Genomic DNA, 19,844 nt, shown 5'->3' on the forward strand with positions numbered 1-19,844 from the left:
CGGGTATCCCGGTGCCTACCTGTAATCATAACACTCAAGAGGCTGAGCCTCAAGTTCCAAACTTGGCCACATAGACATAGAAGGACCTTTTCTCAAAATAAATAAAATTAAAGAAATTTTTTTGTGTCAATTAATACTTTTTGAGGTATATAAACAACTATGATGACAATATGTGGTTTAGCTTTTTCTAATGTAATAATGTATTTTTCCAGATTGCCATTCTTAGACTGATTTTAAAATACTCCTTAATAACAAATAGCTATATCTTTTCTACCATTTCTATTTTCAGTACTATTCTCTTAAAAATTCCACCTCCCCTTTATTTCCAGTTTTTGAAAGCCATGCACTAGAGGAAAGAATAATATGCTCCCAGTGACAGACTCATAGTTGCCAAGATTAGTTTCATATGATTGTGAGGAAAACTTTGGGTGAAGTGGGAAATTACTGTCAAAGCTTTCACAGAAGGAGCCACATCTTAATAGGATTATATATAACAACTAAGCTACTCTTTTCTCCTTCTCAATTTACATATAGCAGTTGCCCTCTAGTGGTCCAAATAAAATATTCTAGGATGTTCTGTGTTGTACCCTCCCCCCCATAGTTCATATAAATAAAAACCATTGTTGCTTTAAGCTTGTTGATAAGAAACCTTGGTTTTTAAAAAATATTTTTTGTTATTTTTATTTTATGTATATGAGTGTTTTGCCTGTGTGTATGTAAGTGCACCCATGTCATGCAGTGCCTTTAGAGGTCAGAAGAGGGTGTCGAACACCCTGAAGCTGGAGTTATAGACAGTTGTCAGCTGCCATGTGGGTACTGGGAATCGAACCCAGGTCCTCTGCAAAAGCAATCAGTGCTCTTAACTGCTGAGCCATCTCTCCAGCGTGCTAAAACCTTGCTTTTTTTTTTTAACAACTTGAATATTTTAGCAGTGTGATTTATATTGATGGTAGACAAAATATTATTAGCTTAATTTTCAATATACAAAAATTATATAATCTCACTGCCAATTGCTTTAGTTCACAAGTTTGTTCCCTGTTTTTGAAGGAATTTGCCTTTGAAATTAATGCTTCTGATAGTATTTGGATTAGTTATGAAAAGGGATATTGTTATTTTGGTAAATTAAACTTTAAAATCTCTGACATATTTGTAATTTGGGGTTTTTTTAGGTTATTTGCTGTCAAAGCGTGAAGGCCAAGCAGGGTCTCCTGAGAAACCATTATCAGATCTAGGTCGTCTCTCCTACATGGCTTATTGGAAAAGTGTAATATTGGAGTGCCTTTATCACCAAAATGACAAACAAATTAGCATTAAGAAGTTAAGTAAGTTGACTGGAATCTGCCCTCAAGACATTACTTCCACACTCCACCACCTGCGAATGCTGGACTTTCGCAGTGACCAGTGAGTATCACACCCCAGTGTATACCTTTGAAAGGTGTTAGATATAACTCTCTTAAGTGATGTATTTGGTAGTGAATCATGATTGTTATTTCTGTGGTGTTTCAATTTAATGATTGCATACATAAACTTTTCTAGTCTGGTCTGTAATTTGGACCTAAGCCACTGAATTGCTTATCTTCTCATATTGGGAGCTTTTCCCACCCGCAATATGAAATAACAGTTCTAAAAACAATGTCATTAAGTAAAACTCATTTGTCTTATTTCACTAACTTCATATAAATGGTACTAAGTGAAATACATATTAAAAGGAAAGACGGTTTACTTTAAATTGTTTGGTTAGGAAATGGTCATGAAGGAAAAAGCATTTGAGCTAAATAAATGGAGAATAGGAAAGGGAGTTCAGGCAAGTAGGAGAAATTGCATGTTAGGAAAGTGTGAGTCAGTGAGAGAGCAACTTGTCCCTTGTTATAGCGAATATAGACCACTTAAATTTTTCAACTATCTCACATGGTCGCATACTTCGTATTTCATCACTAAGAAGGCTAGTTTTAAAGTATTCGTCATTATCATCTCCAGGTTTTTCTTAGGTTACATCTCCATGTTTTTGTGTGTCTTATACACTGTTGATTGCTATAAACTTTTCTCTGGTTGTAGATTTGTGATTATCCGCCGGGAAAAACTTATCCAGGATCACATGGCAAAACTTCAGCTGAATCTGCGACCTGTAGATGTAGATCCAGAATGTTTGCGCTGGACTCCAGTCATAGTCTCCAACTCTGTTGTCTCAGAGGAGGAAGAAGAGGAGGCTGATGAAGGAGAAAAAGAAGAGCCACAGTGCCAGGAAAGAGAATTAGACACCACTGTAAGGGTACGACGAATCTGTTTTTTTGATAACAGAAGTTTTTTGTTGTTGTTTTTAATGAGTATTTATAGTTTTTATGATTATGTATAGTATATAGTGTGCCCTACCAAAAGAAAAGCCTCACTAGAGGGGTGGGGAGATGGCGCAATGGATAAAGTGCTTGCAGAGGACCTGGTTTATACTAGTACTTGCACTGCTGGGGAGGAGGAAACAAGAGAACCCCTGGGGCTCACTGGTCAGCCAGCCTAGCCCACTTGGTGAGCCTTGGGTTAGAGAGAAACCCTGTGGCATTCCTGGGAAATGATACCCAAAGTTGTTCTTTGGCTCTCACACGCACACCGACAACCATGTACACACAAATATTCATACTAGAATTTCAGAATGTTTTTTATTGATTCTTTGAGAATTTTCATTCAGTGAATTTTGATCTTATTCAGGACTTCCTTCCCCATCTCTATCCTACCCTACTATCCTCTGTCACCCAAGATTTCATGTCTTCTATTATATTATCTTTTCTTTCCCTCCCCTCCCCTCCTCTTTTCTTCTTTTTTAAAGGCCTATGGAGTCTTATTTGTGTTACCCAAATGCTCTTGGGTGTGAATCCATCCCTTCGAGTCTGGTCAACCTACCAAACATCACACCTTTAAAGAAATCTGATTCTGTGTTTTCCAACAACTATCAGTTGTTTGGCCTGGGGTTTCTTGTGTATCTCTCTCATCCATGTGAGGGTTTTTTCTGGCTTGGGCTTGCACAAGTCTTGGCATGTTGTAACAAGTGCTATGGGTTTGTATGTGCAACTGTGCTGTTGTGTTGAGGCATGGTTCCCTTGTATTCATCCACTACCTCTGGCTCTTACAGTCTTTCTGCCCCTCTTCTGAAATGATTCATGAGCCTTGGGAGGATAGGGTGTGATATAGGTGTCCCACTTAGGGCAAAACACTGCATAGTCTCTCATTCTCTGCACATTGACCAGTTTAGGGTCTCTGAATTAATGCTACCACTGTCAGAAACTTCTCTGATGAGTGTTGAGATGCACTAATCTATGGGTATAACAATAAGTCATGGGGAGTAGTTTAATACTATATCTGTTTAGGGGAATAAAAGTAGTAGGTTCTTCCCTACAGCCAGGACCTGTCTAGCCACATGTTCTTGGCCCTGATAACAGTACCATGCATGGACTCCATCTTGTGAAGTGAGCCTTAAATCTAATCAGAAGGTGGTCACTTATTCCCATATCAGTGGGCTTATCGTACCAAGCCAGTCATTATTATAGCATGCAGAGTTCATAACTGGGCAAGATTAATGATTACTCTTCTCTTCTGGTAGCATACATTGCACTTTTCTAGTATTATGAAAGCTAGCCAGTAGAGATGAAGCTTCAAGGTCAATACCAGCTTGATGTCTCTGTTCTACAGCTCACATATGTAATGTCTCCAGCAATAAGGTCTTACTATCAAGTTCTGGAGGGTAACCAAGAGCAGTGACAGTAGCCAGTATTGTTTGAGGGTCTTTGGGAGCCCCCCCCCCCAACTCCCCGGTCAATAGCTCCCAAAAAAAGGAGTTCATTCCTGTCATTGGGCTTTGTGTTTGATAGTCTGTGGTGTCTGATAGGTCCATTGAACCCCCCATTATAACATAACTCTTGTAAAAAAAGATTTTTTTAATGTATTTTTATTTATTTGTGTGTTTTGCCTGCGTATATGTAAGTGTACCATGTGCATACTATGCCCACAGAAGCTAGAAGAGGGTATCAGATCCTCTGGAACTGGAGTTACAGATGGCTGTTAGCTGCCATATGGGTGTTGGAAACCAAACCCAGTTCCTCTGTAAGAGCAGCCTGTGTTCTTAACGGCTGAACTGTTTCTTCAGCCCCCATTTAAACTTTTTAAATATGTGTATGTATGTATTTTAAGAAGCTTCTACAACAGTAGGTTTCCATTTGACTTTTCCAAAGGGCCTTTAGTGGTTAGTTATCCCTCCCCACACTCCATCCTCTGTCCAGCCCTCCCATTTTCCTTCTCTTGTTCCATTATCCCTCTCTCCCCCTTTATAACACTGCATTCTCTCTTCCATCCTGTGAACACCTCCCCTCTCATGGCCTAACCTCTGTGGATTTTCCCATTGAAACACACCTATCTAATGATTCAGAGTTAGCATCTACTTAATGAAACAGCATATGACATTTTTTCTTTGTGGGTCTCCAGATGATAGTTTCTAGTTCCATCATCCATTTATCTGTGAATTTCATAATTTCATTTTTCTTAATAGCTAAATTAAATTCCATTGTATAAATGTACCATACTTTCATTATCCATTCCTTAGTTGATGGACCATCTAGATTGTTTTCATTTCTGGCTATTGTGAATAGAGCAGCAATGAACATGAGTGAGCAGGTATCTCTGTAGTATAGTAGGATAAAGTCATGCCCAAGAGTGGTATGACTGGATCATGTGGTAGATCTATTTCTAGCTTTTTCAGGAGTCTCCGCACTGATTTCCATAGTGGCTGCAGCAGTTTGCAGTCCAACCAGCAGTGAATAAGTGGCTCCCTTTCCCCACATCCTAGCCAGCATTTGTCATTGTTTTTTGAATCTTAGCCTTTCTGACCAGGGTGAGATAGTGTTAATTTGTATATCCCTGATGATTAAAGATGTTGCACATTTTCAAGTATTTCTCAGTGATTTGTGTTTCATCTTTTGAGACTGCCCCAGTTTTTAATTGGGTTGCTTTTTTCTTTGATGTTTAGGTTTTTTTAGTTCTTTGTGTATTCTAGATATTAGCCCTCTGTTAGATGTATGACCAGTAAAGGCTTTTTTTTCCTATTCTATAGGTTGCCTCTTCACTCGAATGATGGTGTCCTTTGCTTTTTAGTTTCATGAGGTCCCATTTGTCAATTGTTGGTCTTAATGCCTGTGGTTTTATGATCCTGTTCAGAAAGTCTTTTCCTGTACCTGTAAGTTCCAGTGTATTTTCTACTTTCTCCTCTATTAGACACTGGCTATCAGCTCTCATGTCAAGGTCCTTGATGCAATTGGAGTTGAGGGTTTTGCAATGTGAGAGATGGGGATCTAGTTTCATTCTACCTGTAAGCTGTCCAGTTTGACTAGGACCATTTGTTGATGATGATGTCTTTTCTCCAGTGTGTGCTTTTGGCCTCGTTGTCAAAAATCAGATGGGTGTGTGTGAACTTAAATCTGGGTCTTACATTCTGTTCCATTGTGTCTGTTTTTATGCCAGTACCATGATGTTTTTATTACTATAATATAGTATCATTTGAAATCAGGGTGGTGCTGCCTCCATCTCTCACATATTTGATGATTGTTTTGGCTATCCTGGGTTTTTTGTTTCTGTATGAATTTTGATGGAGATTGTATAGAATCTGTAGATTGTTTGCAGGATGCCCATTTTCACAGTATTAATCTTGCCAATCTATGAGCAAAGGAGGTCTTTCCATCTACTTGTGTCTTCTTCCGTTTCTGTCTTCAGTGTTTTAAAGTTTTGTTTATACACTCTTTCACTTTTCTAGTTAGATTTATTCTGAGGTATTTTATTCTTTTTAAGGCTATTGTGAATGGGATCTCATTTTCCTGATTTCTCTCAGTATGTTTATTCTTGGTATAAAGGCTACTGATCTTTGTGTATTGGTTTTATATTCTGTGACTTTGTTGAATGTTTCTCTCAGCTCTAGGAATTTTCTGGTGGAGTCTTTTATGTATAGAATCATATCGTCTGCAAATAAGGATAGTCTGACTTCTTCCTTTCCAATTTTGTATCCACTTTATCTACTTCACTTGTCTAATTGCTGTAGCTGAGACCTCAAGCAGTTCATTGAACAGGAAAGGAGAGTAGACATCTTTTCTCATTCCTGATTTTGGTGGAAATGCTTTGAACTTTTCTCCACTTAGCATGATATTAGCTGTCAGCTTGTTGTATATTTCCTTTATTATATTCATATATATTTTCTGTATCTCTAGTTTCTCCATGACTTTAATAAGAAGGGTTATTTTACTTTGTCAAAGGCCTTTTCTGCATCTAATGAAATCCATGTGACTTCTGCCCTCGAGCTTTGGAAAAACAATAACAAACACCACCCCAAAAGAGTAGATGGAAAGAGATGAAAATCAGGGCTAAAGGCCGGTTGTGGTGGTCCAGGCCTTTATACCCAGCACTTGGGAGGCAGAGACAAACATATTTCTTTAAGATAGAGGCCAGCCTGGTACATAATGAGCTCCAGGCAGGCTAGGGCTTTAGGAAAACCTTGTCTCTAAAAGATCAAAACCAAACAAACGAAAAATCAGGACCGAAATTAATGAAATAGAAATGGGAGTTGGGGGGGGGCTACAAGAATCAATGAAACGAAGAGTTTGTTCTTTGAAAAAATTAACAAGATTGACAAACCTTTAGCCAGACTGAAAGAAAGAGGACTCAGGGAACTGGAGAGATGGCTCAGCAGTTAAGAGCACTGGTTGTTCTTGCAGAAGACCTGGGTTCGAATTCCAGCACCCACATGGCAGCTAACAACTGTCTGCAACTCCAGTTCCAGAGGATCCAACACCCTCTTCTGTCCTCCACAGGCACTGCATGACACAGGTGCACTTACACATACACAAGCATAGCACTCATATACATAAAACAAAAATAAATAAATTTTAAAAAAATAAGAAAAGAGGACTCAGGTTAATGAAATGAAGAGGCGAAAAGGGAGACATTACAGTGAATACTGAGGGAATTCAGAGTTCACAGAATTCTACCAAACCACCAAGGAGCCACTAATAGATACCAGCACTCCTCAAATTACTCCATAAAGAGAAAAGGAACACTTCCAAGTTCTTTTTATGAAGCCATTAGTACCCTAATCACAAAAGATGCAACCGAAAAATAAAATTTTAAGCCATTCTCTCTGATGAACAGAGATATAAAAACTCTCAATAAAATAATGGTAAAGTGAGGCTGGAGAGATGACTCAGCAGTTAAGAGCACTGACTGCTCTTGCAGAGGACCTAGATTCAGTTTTAGCACCCACATGGTGGCTAACAGCCATCTATAACTCTAGTTCCAGGGCATGCAATGCCCTCTTTTGACTTTCAAGGGCATTGCACAGTATGGGTGCACTTAAATACATGCAAGCAGTGCACTCATACACATAAAGTAATAAAAAGTAATACATTAAAAAATTTTAAACGCAATGCAAGAGCACATCAAAAAGATTATCAACCAGTTGTGGTGGTACATGCCTTTAATCCCAGCACTCAGGAGGCAGAGGCAGGAGGATCTCAGTAACTGCAAGGCCACCCTGGGGCTACAGGGAGACATTCAGCATCAAGTCACCTTCATCCTAGAAATGCAGGAATGGTTTAATGCACATAAATTCAGTTTTATTTTAATGATAGAAATTTTAGGACAATTCGCTGTTACTTAACTTTCCCGTGTGTTTTTTAAGCTCTGGACCATTAGGAAACCATCAGATTTCTGACAATGTGTTAATTATGACTAAATATTTACTGGAATATCTAAATTTTAAGCTGAGTGACTATACTACATTGTGTAGTTTTCAACATTTCTCTTCGTGTGATGCAAGCCTTTCTTTGACATTCTTTCTTTACAGCAGTGTTCTCATCCCTTATGTCCTCCTTTGATAAATGTAAAAAAAAAAAAAAAATCTTATGCCACTTCCATGTATTTTAATTAAATACTCAGGAACAAAGTTAAAATAATTTCAGAACTTGTCTTTTCTATTTCTCAAATGTCCTGTTTCTTTCCCATCCCCCCTCAGGCTATTCTTCCTTGTTTTAACAATTTTTATTTCTAGAAATTTTGATAATCTGAATTAGCACCAATTCTGTCTTTCCTGTCAGAGGTGGCATTCATAGTGGTCTTGAGCACAGGAATCAGAGTCAGAGAATCTGATCCATGCCCCAACCTCTTCTCTAACCCTGAACTGGCCTAGTTTGTAAAGATCCTGTTGTGCTTCAGTTACCTCATTTACAAGATGAGCTTATAATACTTAATTGTATTATTGAAAGAATTTAAATAATACATTAAGGTGTTAAAGACGGTACCTACTAAGAAAGAATTATTCATGGTAACTATTAAATAGTTAATGTTTTCTTTCTAAAATTCTTTTTCTTCTTATTTCAATATTTAAAATTTCAGAATAAGTAAAAACAACTAGACTGAAAAATTAACCAGCATTGTTTTGTTTTAAATTAGGTGGGAAAATCTGTGTCTCGGGAGAATAAAGAAGATTCTTATTCTTTGGTAGAGAGTGAAAAGAAACCAGAAGTTAAGGCTCCAGCAAGTTCTACACGTTTAAACAAACAGGCCCTTCCCCGGGATAGTCTTCCTGCAAATAGCCTGCCACCACGGAGGGGCCGTTGTGGGAGAAAGAACAGAAAAACCCAAGAACGTTTTGGTGATAAAGATTCCAAACTGTTCTTGGATGAGACATCATCAACTCCTCAGGAACAATATGGAGAATGTGAGGAAAAATCAGAAACCTCCCAAGAACAATACACTGAAAACGAAGAACAGTTGACAGCTTCTCAGGTGCAGCCAAGCCTGGATGGGAAGCCAGACATTCCCAAAAGGAGACTAAGTGAGAGTGTGGAACTGTGGCGAGGACAGCTCAAGAAAAGCCCTGAGGCCCTGAAGTGCAGATTGCCAGAAGGAAACGATCGACTGTCTCATTGCTATAGCGATGATGATCGGGCTGGCGTTAGGGGCTTCAGTGAGAGTAGTGAGGAAGAGGAAGAGCCAGAAAGTCCTCGGTCAAACTCGCCACCAATTCTTACAAAGCCCACATTAAAGAGAAAGGTAATGGGTCTCTTTGTGTCTTTTCTTTCAGTTGCAACTTACTATATATGTGTTCTAGTCTATAGTTCTGCATAGTCAAGATAGAGTCCTAGTGTGTTCTTTTCTAAACGTTACACTTAAGATTCTTATTGGCAGTAACTGAAACCATGGACAGTGAAACTACTGGTAAGAGGGCACTGACTCTGCCAGAAATATCCAAGGCTGTAGCATGCACCTTCACATTACCATAGGCCAACCAGATTGCAGGCTGCCAGCTTTCTAGATGAGCCCCCTCTGTAGCAGTGAGTGACAGCTTTCATCTAAAGTGATGAAATCGTTTCTTTCTGTAGTAGGGCCTTAGGAAAATATGGAACTATTTGAAGACAAGCCATCCTTCAGAACATCTTTTAGATTGATAAAATTATTGTGAATAAGGTCCACAGGGTTCCCATGTGCCCCACACCTAGTTTCCCTATTACATACATTTGTCACAGTTAGTGATCCATTACGAACACATTAGTCAGTACAGTCCAAACTCTGTTCAGGTTTCTGCGGTTTTTTCCAAATGACCTTTCTCTGGTTAGATCCTATTCAGCATTCCACATCATGGTTAGTGGTGTCTTTAGGCTCTTCTTAGTTATGTGTTTCTCAGCCTTCAAGACTGTGAGGTCAGATATTTTGTGTGCTATCCCTTATGATATTAGAATGGTGTGATTTGCTTGAAAAGAAGGCAGAGAAGTGCTGTTCTCACCACATCATCTGATGAGCATCTGTAAATGTGTGTGTTGGTGTGTCAGTTACAGTAGCACATTTTGTTGTAGGAAGTGCTTGTTGTGTTTCTCTACTGTTACTCTTCTTTTTTCTGCTTTTCATATTGTAGTAAAGGAAAGGCATCATGTGCATCGCGTACTTAAGATATGTATAGAGAGCTACTCTAAGAGCAGAGTATCTGTATAACTTATTTGCCTGGGAGATTTGCCCTCTCTGGTCTTTATCTGTATCAGTAAGGACTCTTGTAACACTGTCCCACTGTTTTAAACTTGTGGCAGAGATTGTTGTAGTGCTAGCCTTTGGGCTCTTTCAGCCTTGCCTGCGATGTTACTCTTGTAGTCTGATCACTGTGGGGATACTGTCTCTTTTTAAGCACTTTTGTTACTTCCTGACACTACAAGGTGCTCCAAGTTGATCTTGGATATTTGTTGCCTCAGTCATAAATCATCCATTTCTCAAAGGAGCAGGGCCATTTTTAGTCTAACTTGAAAATTCTCAGTAAAGTTTGAATTAGAAAAAACAAACACTTTCTAACTCTACTATTCATTGAATGACCATAAAGAATGTCTTTGCTATCCTCAGGTTTATTTTACCTATTTATAAAGTAAAATAAATATTCTATTTCCTTGTGTAAAAACAAGAATATCATAAAAGCCAGTGAAATTATGAAAAGTATTTAGACACTCCTGAAATTCACTTGGCTGGGACTCAGACCATTTTACAACCATGCCTATGTTGACTAGATGTGTAACCTTGAGCAAGTCCTAACCTTTCTAGCCTCTATAAATTAAGAGGATTTGATTAGATCATCCCTGGGGTATTGTCTCTATTACTTGGTGATCTCATTTGTGTAAGTTAAGATGTTAGGAATGAGTGCAAAGATGTGCCAAATGTGCCAAATTCCAGTAATGGCTCTGTTTAACTTTTAAAATATATCACTAACACCAAGTAAATATATTTCAGCTCTGTATTTCTGCGCCCCATTGTAACTTTTTATGGATAGTTCAGTAGTTCTTCAAAACGGAATGTAAATTTACTGATCTTCTAACCTATACAGTGATGTACGAGACATAATGTTTTTTTTTTAATTTTATGTGTATGAGTGCATTGCCTGCATGTATATGAGTGCATCCGTGTGGTGCAATGCCATGGAAGTCAGAAGAAGGCTTTGGATTCCCCTGGAACTGGATTTAAGGACAATTTGTAGCAGCCATGTAGGTGCTGGGAATCAAACCCAGGTTCCTTGCAAGAGCAGTCAGTGCTATTAACTGCTGAGCCATCTCTCCAGTCCCGAGACATAATGTTTTTATTCCTTTTTGTTCTTGAAGAAAAGTTAAGGGACTAGCACCTGAGTTACTTCAGTTTTGAAACAGGTAACTCTCTAGGGTATAAAATTTAACTGAACTACTACTAAGACACTTAAAAAGTTTTAAAACTTTTTAATGTTATAGTAGAAAAGATAATTATTATAACTAAAATATTTGCTTTCTTTACTAAATAGAAACCAGTTCTTCATCGAAGAAGAAGAGTCCGCAAGCGCAAACACCACAATAGCAGTGTAGTCACAGAAACCATCTCTGAGACCACTGAGGTATTAGATGAACCTTTTGAAGACTCTGACTCTGAGAGGCCAATGCCAAGACTGGAACCTACATTTGAGATTGATGAAGAGGAGGAGGAAGAGGATGAAAGCGAGCTCTTTCCTAGAGGGTACTTTCATCGCTTGTCCTCACAGGATGTCCTTAGATGTCAGTCTTCTTCTAAGAGGCAGTCCAGAGATGAGGAGGAAGAAGAGGAATCAGATGACGTGGATGGTATGTTTTACAGAACTGTTACTTATAGCGGTTTTGTTGTCTTTAAATACACAGCAACAAGAGCTGCAAACCCTTCAACAAAAAGTTGAAAATGAACATGACTCACTAAGCCAGAAAAGAAAGGTTTTGCAGTCTTTGAAAGTTGTATCAAGTGTATCCGCATTCACTTTTGTTTAGTTTCTCCTTTAGTCAGAACCTGTTTTTACCTTTGAAGAAAACACCTTACTGTTAGGAAGTTCTTCCTTTTTGTCTAATCTTTTCTTGGTCTTTACCTGAATCTTCAGTTAATGGGTGAATTCCATCTTCAGGAAGATGAAATAACTGTTAACAAGAATGTGTACTTTCTGGAATTACTCTGTTTTGCTCATTGCTCTATATCAAGTAAGCGATAAGTGCTAATAAGACACTCCTTCAGTAAGACAGATCATATAGATTGGAATCCTGTCACGTCTACTCAGGAACCCTTTCTGAATCAAACTTCTAATGCATCTCACCCAACTAGTAGTACATTTTTTTGTTTATTTGCACCTTGTTTTGTTATTTTGAAACAATCTTACTACATAGCAAGTCTGACCTGCCTTAGCCTCATGACTGCTGGGAGTATACATATGTACAACTCAGCAACTAGTTGTACATTTCTAATAAATGACAACAGTAACTCAAAATAAACTGTTTTATGATGTACATAAAAATTTAGCTATTTACTTTTTTGTTTTTTTTTTGTTTTGTTGTGTTGTGTTTTTTTGAGACAGGGTCTCCCTGTAGCCCCCACTGGCCTAGAATTCACTATGTAGATAGACCCGGCTGGCCTCCATCTCATAGAGATCCATCTGTCTCTGCTTCCAAAGTGCTCGGATTAAAGACCTGTGTACCACCACACCTGGCTAGTTTATTTACTTTTTAAAGAGAACTTAATTTCATTGTACCTTTAGATATACAGCAACTGAGGCTCATATAACACAAGACAGGAAGAAACTAGGCATTTGCATCCTAGCCTAAAGGATGTATCTATCATATGCCTACATCTGTAGTGTGTTCACCGTGTATGAGCTCAAACAGCTTTAGAGGGTGTATGGCGAGGGGTTGAGAATTTCATATATTAGTGCTGTATTTGCATCAACTCCAGCTCTTCTATGCCTCTCCCCACTCCCTTTCCATTTGTGACCTCTTTGATTAGTACTGTTGCATACATACACACACACACACACACACACACACACACACACAGAGTCTGCTAAGCCCATTTAGTGGTACTAGTATGTATATGTGTTCAGGGCTGGCCCACTTGGGGTTGGATAACTTATCAGGGCACTCATTCCTAGAGAAAACTTTCTCTCTCCCTCAGCAGCTATTGATTGATTGCCTGTAGCTCTTCATCCAGAGGTCAGACTTTGTGAAATTTCCCCTGTCCACATTAGTTTTTTTATTTTGTCAGGTTAATTTGAAGACGTTCAATTATTCACCCTTGCTTTATACATTTACTTTTTTTCTCCCCTTACTTAATAGAGCTTTTTATTCTTTTAAAATCTTGACTTCAAACCCAGTAGATAAAACATGAATTTTTCTGTCTGGAAATGTAGCTCGGTGATAAACCCTGAACCCTTAGTAGGTTCAGTTCCCCAGTACCAAAAACAAAACAAAATCCTTGTGGGTTTTGGAAGGAGGGGGTTAATGAGTATATATGACAGAGTTTAATTGTGCAGCCCATGCTGGTCTCAAATTTGTGATCCTCCTGCTCCTCCTAACTGCTACAGTAACAGGCACATACCACCATTCCCAGCACATTTTCCTTATCATATAATAAGTATTTTAATATAATTATGACTAAAATCTTTGCTTTATTGTGAATGATTATTTGGAGATTTGTTCATCTTATATATTGATATGTATAACTAGGAAACTAAAAATTGTTTCAGTTTTTTGTGTAAATTGGCACTCAGCATTCTGTGTCAGATCACTGTATGTCACAGTATTGTTCATGGCACCTTGGACAGTTTTCTCTGGTACAAGCATTGCCTTTGGTGACTTTCCAGTTACAACTGTAAACTACATTTTAAACTCTCCTCCCAAGTCCTATCCTTTTTCTTGGTGTTCTTAGCCTTTACAAATTATAGGAATTAAGAATCCACTTAATGTTACTGAACTCTGATTAAAAATAGTTAAAGTTTTACCTTATATATATTATATCACAATTTAGAAAAAATAATGCTAATACTGAATTATTTCTACTAAATATTATTGTCCTATTTGGTTAGGACTAAATGTCAGTGTCTAACACTAAATGCTTTACAGCTGTTCCTGTATAAACACATTGATTAACAATTCACAGGGAATGGCTCAATTGTGGTCTGCAGGAATTGGCTTGTGATACTACTTCAAGTAATGATTTTTTACAGACTTAAAGGTAACATAACTTTAAGGTAAACAAAAAAAGAAGCTGATTTGTAACTTATACAATTGAACTATGAAGACATCATAAAGAGTACTACTTAATGCTTTTCATCTGCACCATCTTAAAGCTTGGACTTGAACTGCTTTTAGCTAGTATATTGAAAGCATCATATTGTCCAGGGTTGTTTCATTGTTCTGCCAGGTCATTGTTAACTTTAGGTGTCATTTTTTAGATTTTATCCCGTTGTATATGCTGAACTTAGAGAAATATTAGGTCTTATAACCTGTCCTTACTTTCTCTTTTCTGTGCAGATACTCCTGTCCTAAAGCCAGTATCTCTTTTGAGAAAATGTGATGTGAATAACTCTTCACTTGAGCCAGATACCTCCACACCTATGAAAAAGAAAAAGGGATGGCCTAAAGGCAAAAGCCGAAAACCTGTTCACTGGAAGAAAAGACCTGGACGAAAACCAGGATTTAAATTGAGTCAGGAAACCATAGCCACTTCTACACAAGAATGTGTTGTTGATCCTGTAGTCCCCATTTTAAAACCTGGACGTAAACCCAGAACTCAAGAGAATGAAGAAATTGTTGAGCTAAAGGAAGTCTTTCCCTCATTGGAAGAAGGGAAGGAAGAGATGCATACTGAAGCAGATGAGGAGGCCGAAGAGGGAGAAGAGACAACTGCCAGTGACATCAGAGCCACGTCTCCAGTGGACAGCAGCAACAGCCCTGAGGCCGAACCGAAAGAACTTGAGGCAGAGGAGGAAGATGAGAAACCTTTGGTCCCAGAAGAACAGAGGCAGTCAGAGGAAGAGCCACAAGAGCTAGAAGAACAGGAGCAAGAAGATGAAGACAGAGTGACCACAGAGGCCACTCAGAATGAAGACCATGATGCAGATGATGAAGATGATGGTCATCTGGATTCTCTGAAGACCAAGGAGCCAGGGGAACAGCCAGCTAAAGAAGATGGCAAAGAGGAACCTGGCACTCAGGAATCTTTTTTAGATGCAAACATGCAGGACACTAGGGAGAATGTAAAGGATAAAGATGAAATTGAACCGGATTCTGAAGAGGAACAGCCTTCCCATGAGACATCTGTGATATCAGAAAACATGCCGGGGTCCGAGGACGACCATGAGGAAGACTCCAACACTAAAGAATTAACTGAGCTAAAAGAGGAGGAAGAGATTCCACACACTGAACTAGATTTGGAAACTGTGCAGGCAGTGCAGTCTTTGACTCAAGAAGAAAGCAGTGAGCATGAAGGAGCCTACCAGGACTGTGAGGAAACTCTTGCAGCCTGTCAGACCTTGCAGAGTTACACCCAGGCCGATGAGGACCCCCAGATGTCAATGGTTGAAGACTGTCATGCTTCAGAGCATAACAGCCCAATATCCTCTGTTCCATCTCATCCTAGCCAGTCAGTCCGCTCAGTCAGCAGCCCCAGCGTGCCTGCCCTAGAGAGTGGTTACACACAGATCAGCCCAGAGCAAGGATCCCTGTCCGCACCCTCTATGCAGAACATGGAGACCAGCCCCATGATGGATGTGCCTTCCGTATCAGACCATTCTCAGCAGGTGGTAGACAGTGGCTTCAGCGATCTGGGCAGCATCGAGAGTACTACAGAGAACTATGAGAACCCAAGCAGCTACGATTCCACCATGGGCAGCAGCATCTGCGGGAATAACTCCTCTCAGAGCAGCTGCTCCTATGGTGGTCTATCATCCTCAAGTAGCCTCACCCAGAACAGTTGTGTTGTCACTCAGCAAATGGCAAACATGGGCAGTAGCTGCAGCATGCTGCAGCAAAACAGTGTCCAGCCTTCTACCAACTGTAATATCAAGTCACCTCAGACTTGTGTGGTAGAAAGGCCTCCTAGTAACCAGCAACCACCACAGCAGCCACCGCAGCAGCAGCAGCAGCAACAGCAGCAGCAGCAGCAGCAGCAACAGCAGCAGCAGCCCACACCACAGCCTCCCCCACCCCAGCCACAGCAACAACAGCAGCCGCCATCACAGCAGCAGCAGCCACAGCAGCCTCAGCCCCCACCCCCACCCCAGCAGCAGCCCCCTCTCTCACAGTGTAGTATGAACAACAGCTTCACTGCAGCTCCAATGATAATGGAGATACCAGAATCTGGAGGTGCTGGGAACATCAGTATCTATGAGAGGATTCCAGGGGATTTTGGTGCTGGCAGCTACTCTCAACCATCAGCCACCTTCAGTCTAGCCAAGTTGCAGCAGCTGACTAACACCATTATGGACCCTCATGCCATGCCTTACAGTCATTCTCCTGCTGTGACTTCCTATGCAACCAGTGTTTCTCTGTCTAATACAGGACTGGCTCAGCTAGCTCCATCTCATCCCTTAGCTGGGACCCCTCAAGCACAAGCCACCATGACTCCACCCCCCAACTTGGCATCCACTACCATGAACCTGACGTCACCTCTACTGCAGTGCAACATGTCTGCCACTAACATTGGCATTCCTCACACTCAGAGGTTACAAGGGCAGATGCCAGTCAAGGGACACATATCCATCCGCTCCAAGTCTGCACCCTTACCCTCTGCGGCTGCACACCAACAGCAGCTTTATGGCCGCAGCCCACCAGCGGTCGCCATGCAGGCTGGCCCTCGTGCATTGGCTGTTCAGCGTGGCATGAACATGGGGGTTAATTTGATGCCAACTCCCGCCTATAATGTCAATTCCATGAATATGAATACTTTGAATGCCATGAACAGTTACCGAATGACACAGCCCATGATGAATAGCAGTTACCATAGTAACCCTGCCTACATGAACCAGACAGCACAGTATCCTATGCAGATGCAGATGGGAATGATGGGGAGCCAGGCCTATACCCAGCAGCCTATGCAGCCAAACCCTCATGGAAACATGATGTACACTGGCCCCTCCCATCACAGCTACATGAATGCTGCTGGCGTGCCCAAGCAGTCACTCAATGGACCTTACATGAGAAGATGAGCAAGATGAACTTGCAGTTAAAAACTTAAATATATATAAATAAAGGAACCTTTTATACTGACAAACCAGAGAAAAATGAACTTTTTCCAGTTAAAATATTGCTGTAGAATTAGAGGAACTTTTCTTTGGTTTATTTTGTTTTTTAGAAAACCTGATCTCTTTTAGGGGATTCAGCTTTGTCTTGGGTTTTGGTTTCCTTCACAGTCTTGAACATTTTACAGTAGAACTCGTCTAAAAATGGACTTGGGGATAGGGAAACATGCACAAAATCTTTTCATAATTAAAAGAGCCTTACTTTCTTTATACACCACATGGACAGAATTTGTGTAAAAGTGATTTATTTTATTTTTAAATGTATGTTTCCCCTCACTGTCTGCAGCTCCCAATGTTGTCGTTTTTAAATGTTATATATACATCTCAAGGGCCAACCAGACCCTCTCCTCCAACCCAACCTTTCATTTCCTACTTCATTCCAGCAGGAGGCACTTAGGGGAGACTAGGACAGGGACATGGAGAACAAACCAAGCTCCTTAAACTTAATGTTATTATTAATATTATTATTATTATTAATAAAGTGAGGCAGGAAATGCTTCTCCTTGTAAAATTCCCTCCGCTCCCTGTACATACACCTCTGGAAACCTTTCCCCAAGAATGTTTCTTTCTAGACAGACTTCATTGAAATATCTGTTTTTCTTGAATCAAGTGTAATATAATTCTTTTTTTTTAATATTCCCACTCAGCACTCAGAGACACAAAAATACTGTAAGTCTCACTTAACAGCAGAATCTCAGAGGAAAGCTGTTTGCAATCCTAATCCAGCCTTTGGAGGATATGGATGGTCAGTTAACAATCAGAAAGAGGAAATGCACCTCTTGTTTTTTTACCACCTGGTGAATCAGCCATAACATGCACACTCCACTCCTTGTTTTTAGTATGTACCTGGAAATGCTGACTAAGGGTCTTGATGCTTGCGCCTTTGACTCTGGTAACCCTCAGAGCAGTCCCCAGTGATTTGCCTCTCACATTTTTCCATGCAGTTTCCATGGATGACTGTAGTGTCAGTGATTTAGAAAATACCTGATGCAGAATGTGTTCAAACGATGATGTTGTGAGTTTTATAGCTGCATAAATGATACATACCTCTAGTTTTCATTTGTCTTGAGATCCTGAGTTCATCCCCCATGAACCAGTGTGCACCAGCCCCTCTCCTGTAGGTAACTAGCAAGGAGAGATCCACCACCAGCATAGTAGGGCACATCTGGACAGCAGGGCTTCAGGACACTCATATATTGCTCCCAGTCCGTTCTTTTCTCTTGTGCAGCCAGTTCATCCATTCTCTTACTATTACTTGCTCCAGGGATAGGTAAAAAATTATATATATATATATACATTCCATCATTAGAAGATGGAAACTATTATACCACTTGGTATGTGCAGTCAAATATCCAAAAGGGGGAAGTACTGCTTCAAGAAATACCTGTAAGCATAAATTCTCTCCTTTATTTGTACATTTTATATAAATAAATTTTTAAAGTACTAATTAGGCATTAAATTTTTTCAAATGCACAGGTTTGTTGGTTTTTTTATACACCTTAATTGGCTTTCTCAATTAAGTGTGATAGATAGAAAGCAGAATTCCACACCTTTACCGCAATCAACTCTGAGCATGTGCAAGGCTGTGTAGGACCCAGTTTCTGTATATACTGTTCCAGTTCCCAGTCATCTCTGTAGAACGTGCACTGTGCCGCCCTCCCCTACATCTTCAGCTAATGTCACTGCTTCCTGGATGGGACGGGATGGGTGGGAGGGAAGGGAGGTATATGGGAGGAGGGTGGGTCAAGGCAGAGGAGAAGCTGTTAAAATGAGGGCCGTGAATTCAGTTTCTGTTGATTTGCGGTTGTGTTTGGTTTTGTTTCTTTTTTTAAAAAAAAAAAAATTCAATCGGGCAGCTCCCTTTTCCACAAGCCTCTTTGTGACTGTAGAACTGTTGTAGAAAAATATGTTCTTTTCTATATTATAAAAGAAATTATCCAACACAGTAATATTGGTACCTGTCATTTTTTCACTTCTGTTTTAAAAAAAAATGTATTTTTAGCAAGATAACTTGGGTAATCTTCTAAAAAAGAAATTTAAAAACTCACTGTTAGTGACTTTGATGCCTTTTAAAATAAGAGCTTTTTCATTTCATTCCATCTTTAAAATTTTTTATCTTTGTTGTAGAATATTAAAAACTATTTTAAGAAAGATAAAAATTCTCTTTAAAGAGATCTCTAGAGTGTGTGAATAGAGCTCCAGATGCCTCTAAAAGCCGCATGTACAAACTAAGTCTATTACTGTCTGTTTATATTTGCTTTTCCTGTTTTGTAACTCTTTGTACTTTGTTCCTGGTGAATTGTAAGTGGGGGAAGGGTGCTTCGATGCCCTTGTATTTCTCCATGTCATGCGCTCCTGGCTAGGTGGCCTCCCTTCCTCTCCTTGTATGTAATATCTTTTTTTCCCCTTTCTAGCAAGTACTTTCAAAAGAACTCTGTACATTTTAACATAAAAAAAAAATAAATTATGTTGAGCCATTTTGGATGTCTGTGTTGCATGTGGAATTTTTCTCCCAAATATTTCAGACTCTCAAATCCTTGTTCCACACACAGAGAGCTGTGCATTCAACTCTTTCTGATACTCCTTTATTATCATGAGTATAAGCTCATAAATTTTGCTTTGACATGAGTTTTCATTCATGTAAATGTTTAGATACAAACAAAAGCATGTTCACACCCACCTCCTGCCTATATTTTGTTTTGTTTTTAGGGTTTTGTTGTTGTTGAGTCACGGT

General features: G+C 39.6%; 1 protein-coding gene across 5 annotated transcripts in view; it reads left to right on the forward strand.

Annotated features, from left to right (window-relative positions):
- Kat6a (lysine acetyltransferase 6A) overlaps positions 1-19,594 on the forward strand; it is a 116,691-nt gene extending 97,097 nt beyond the window's left edge. For all 5 annotated transcript variants that reach the window (XM_017802972.2, XM_029555652.1, XM_029555651.1 and 2 more), the window contains 5 exons: positions 1,170-1,401; positions 2,056-2,269; positions 8,473-9,075; positions 11,327-11,639; positions 14,343-19,594. In XM_017802972.2, coding sequence (XP_017658461.1) covers positions 1,170-1,401; positions 2,056-2,269; positions 8,473-9,075; positions 11,327-11,639; positions 14,343-17,017 — 4,037 coding nt within the window. In that variant the 3' untranslated portion in view covers positions 17,018-19,594. The remainder of the gene's footprint in view (positions 1-1,169; positions 1,402-2,055; positions 2,270-8,472; positions 9,076-11,326; positions 11,640-14,342) is intronic.
- The last annotated feature ends 250 nt before the right edge of the window (positions 19,595-19,844 follow it).

The sequence above is a fragment of the Nannospalax galili genome, unplaced genomic scaffold (assembly GCF_000622305.1).
Source record: "Nannospalax galili isolate Female #2095 unplaced genomic scaffold, S.galili_v1.0 scaffold366, whole genome shotgun sequence".
Lineage (NCBI taxonomy): Eukaryota > Metazoa > Chordata > Mammalia > Rodentia > Spalacidae > Nannospalax > Nannospalax galili.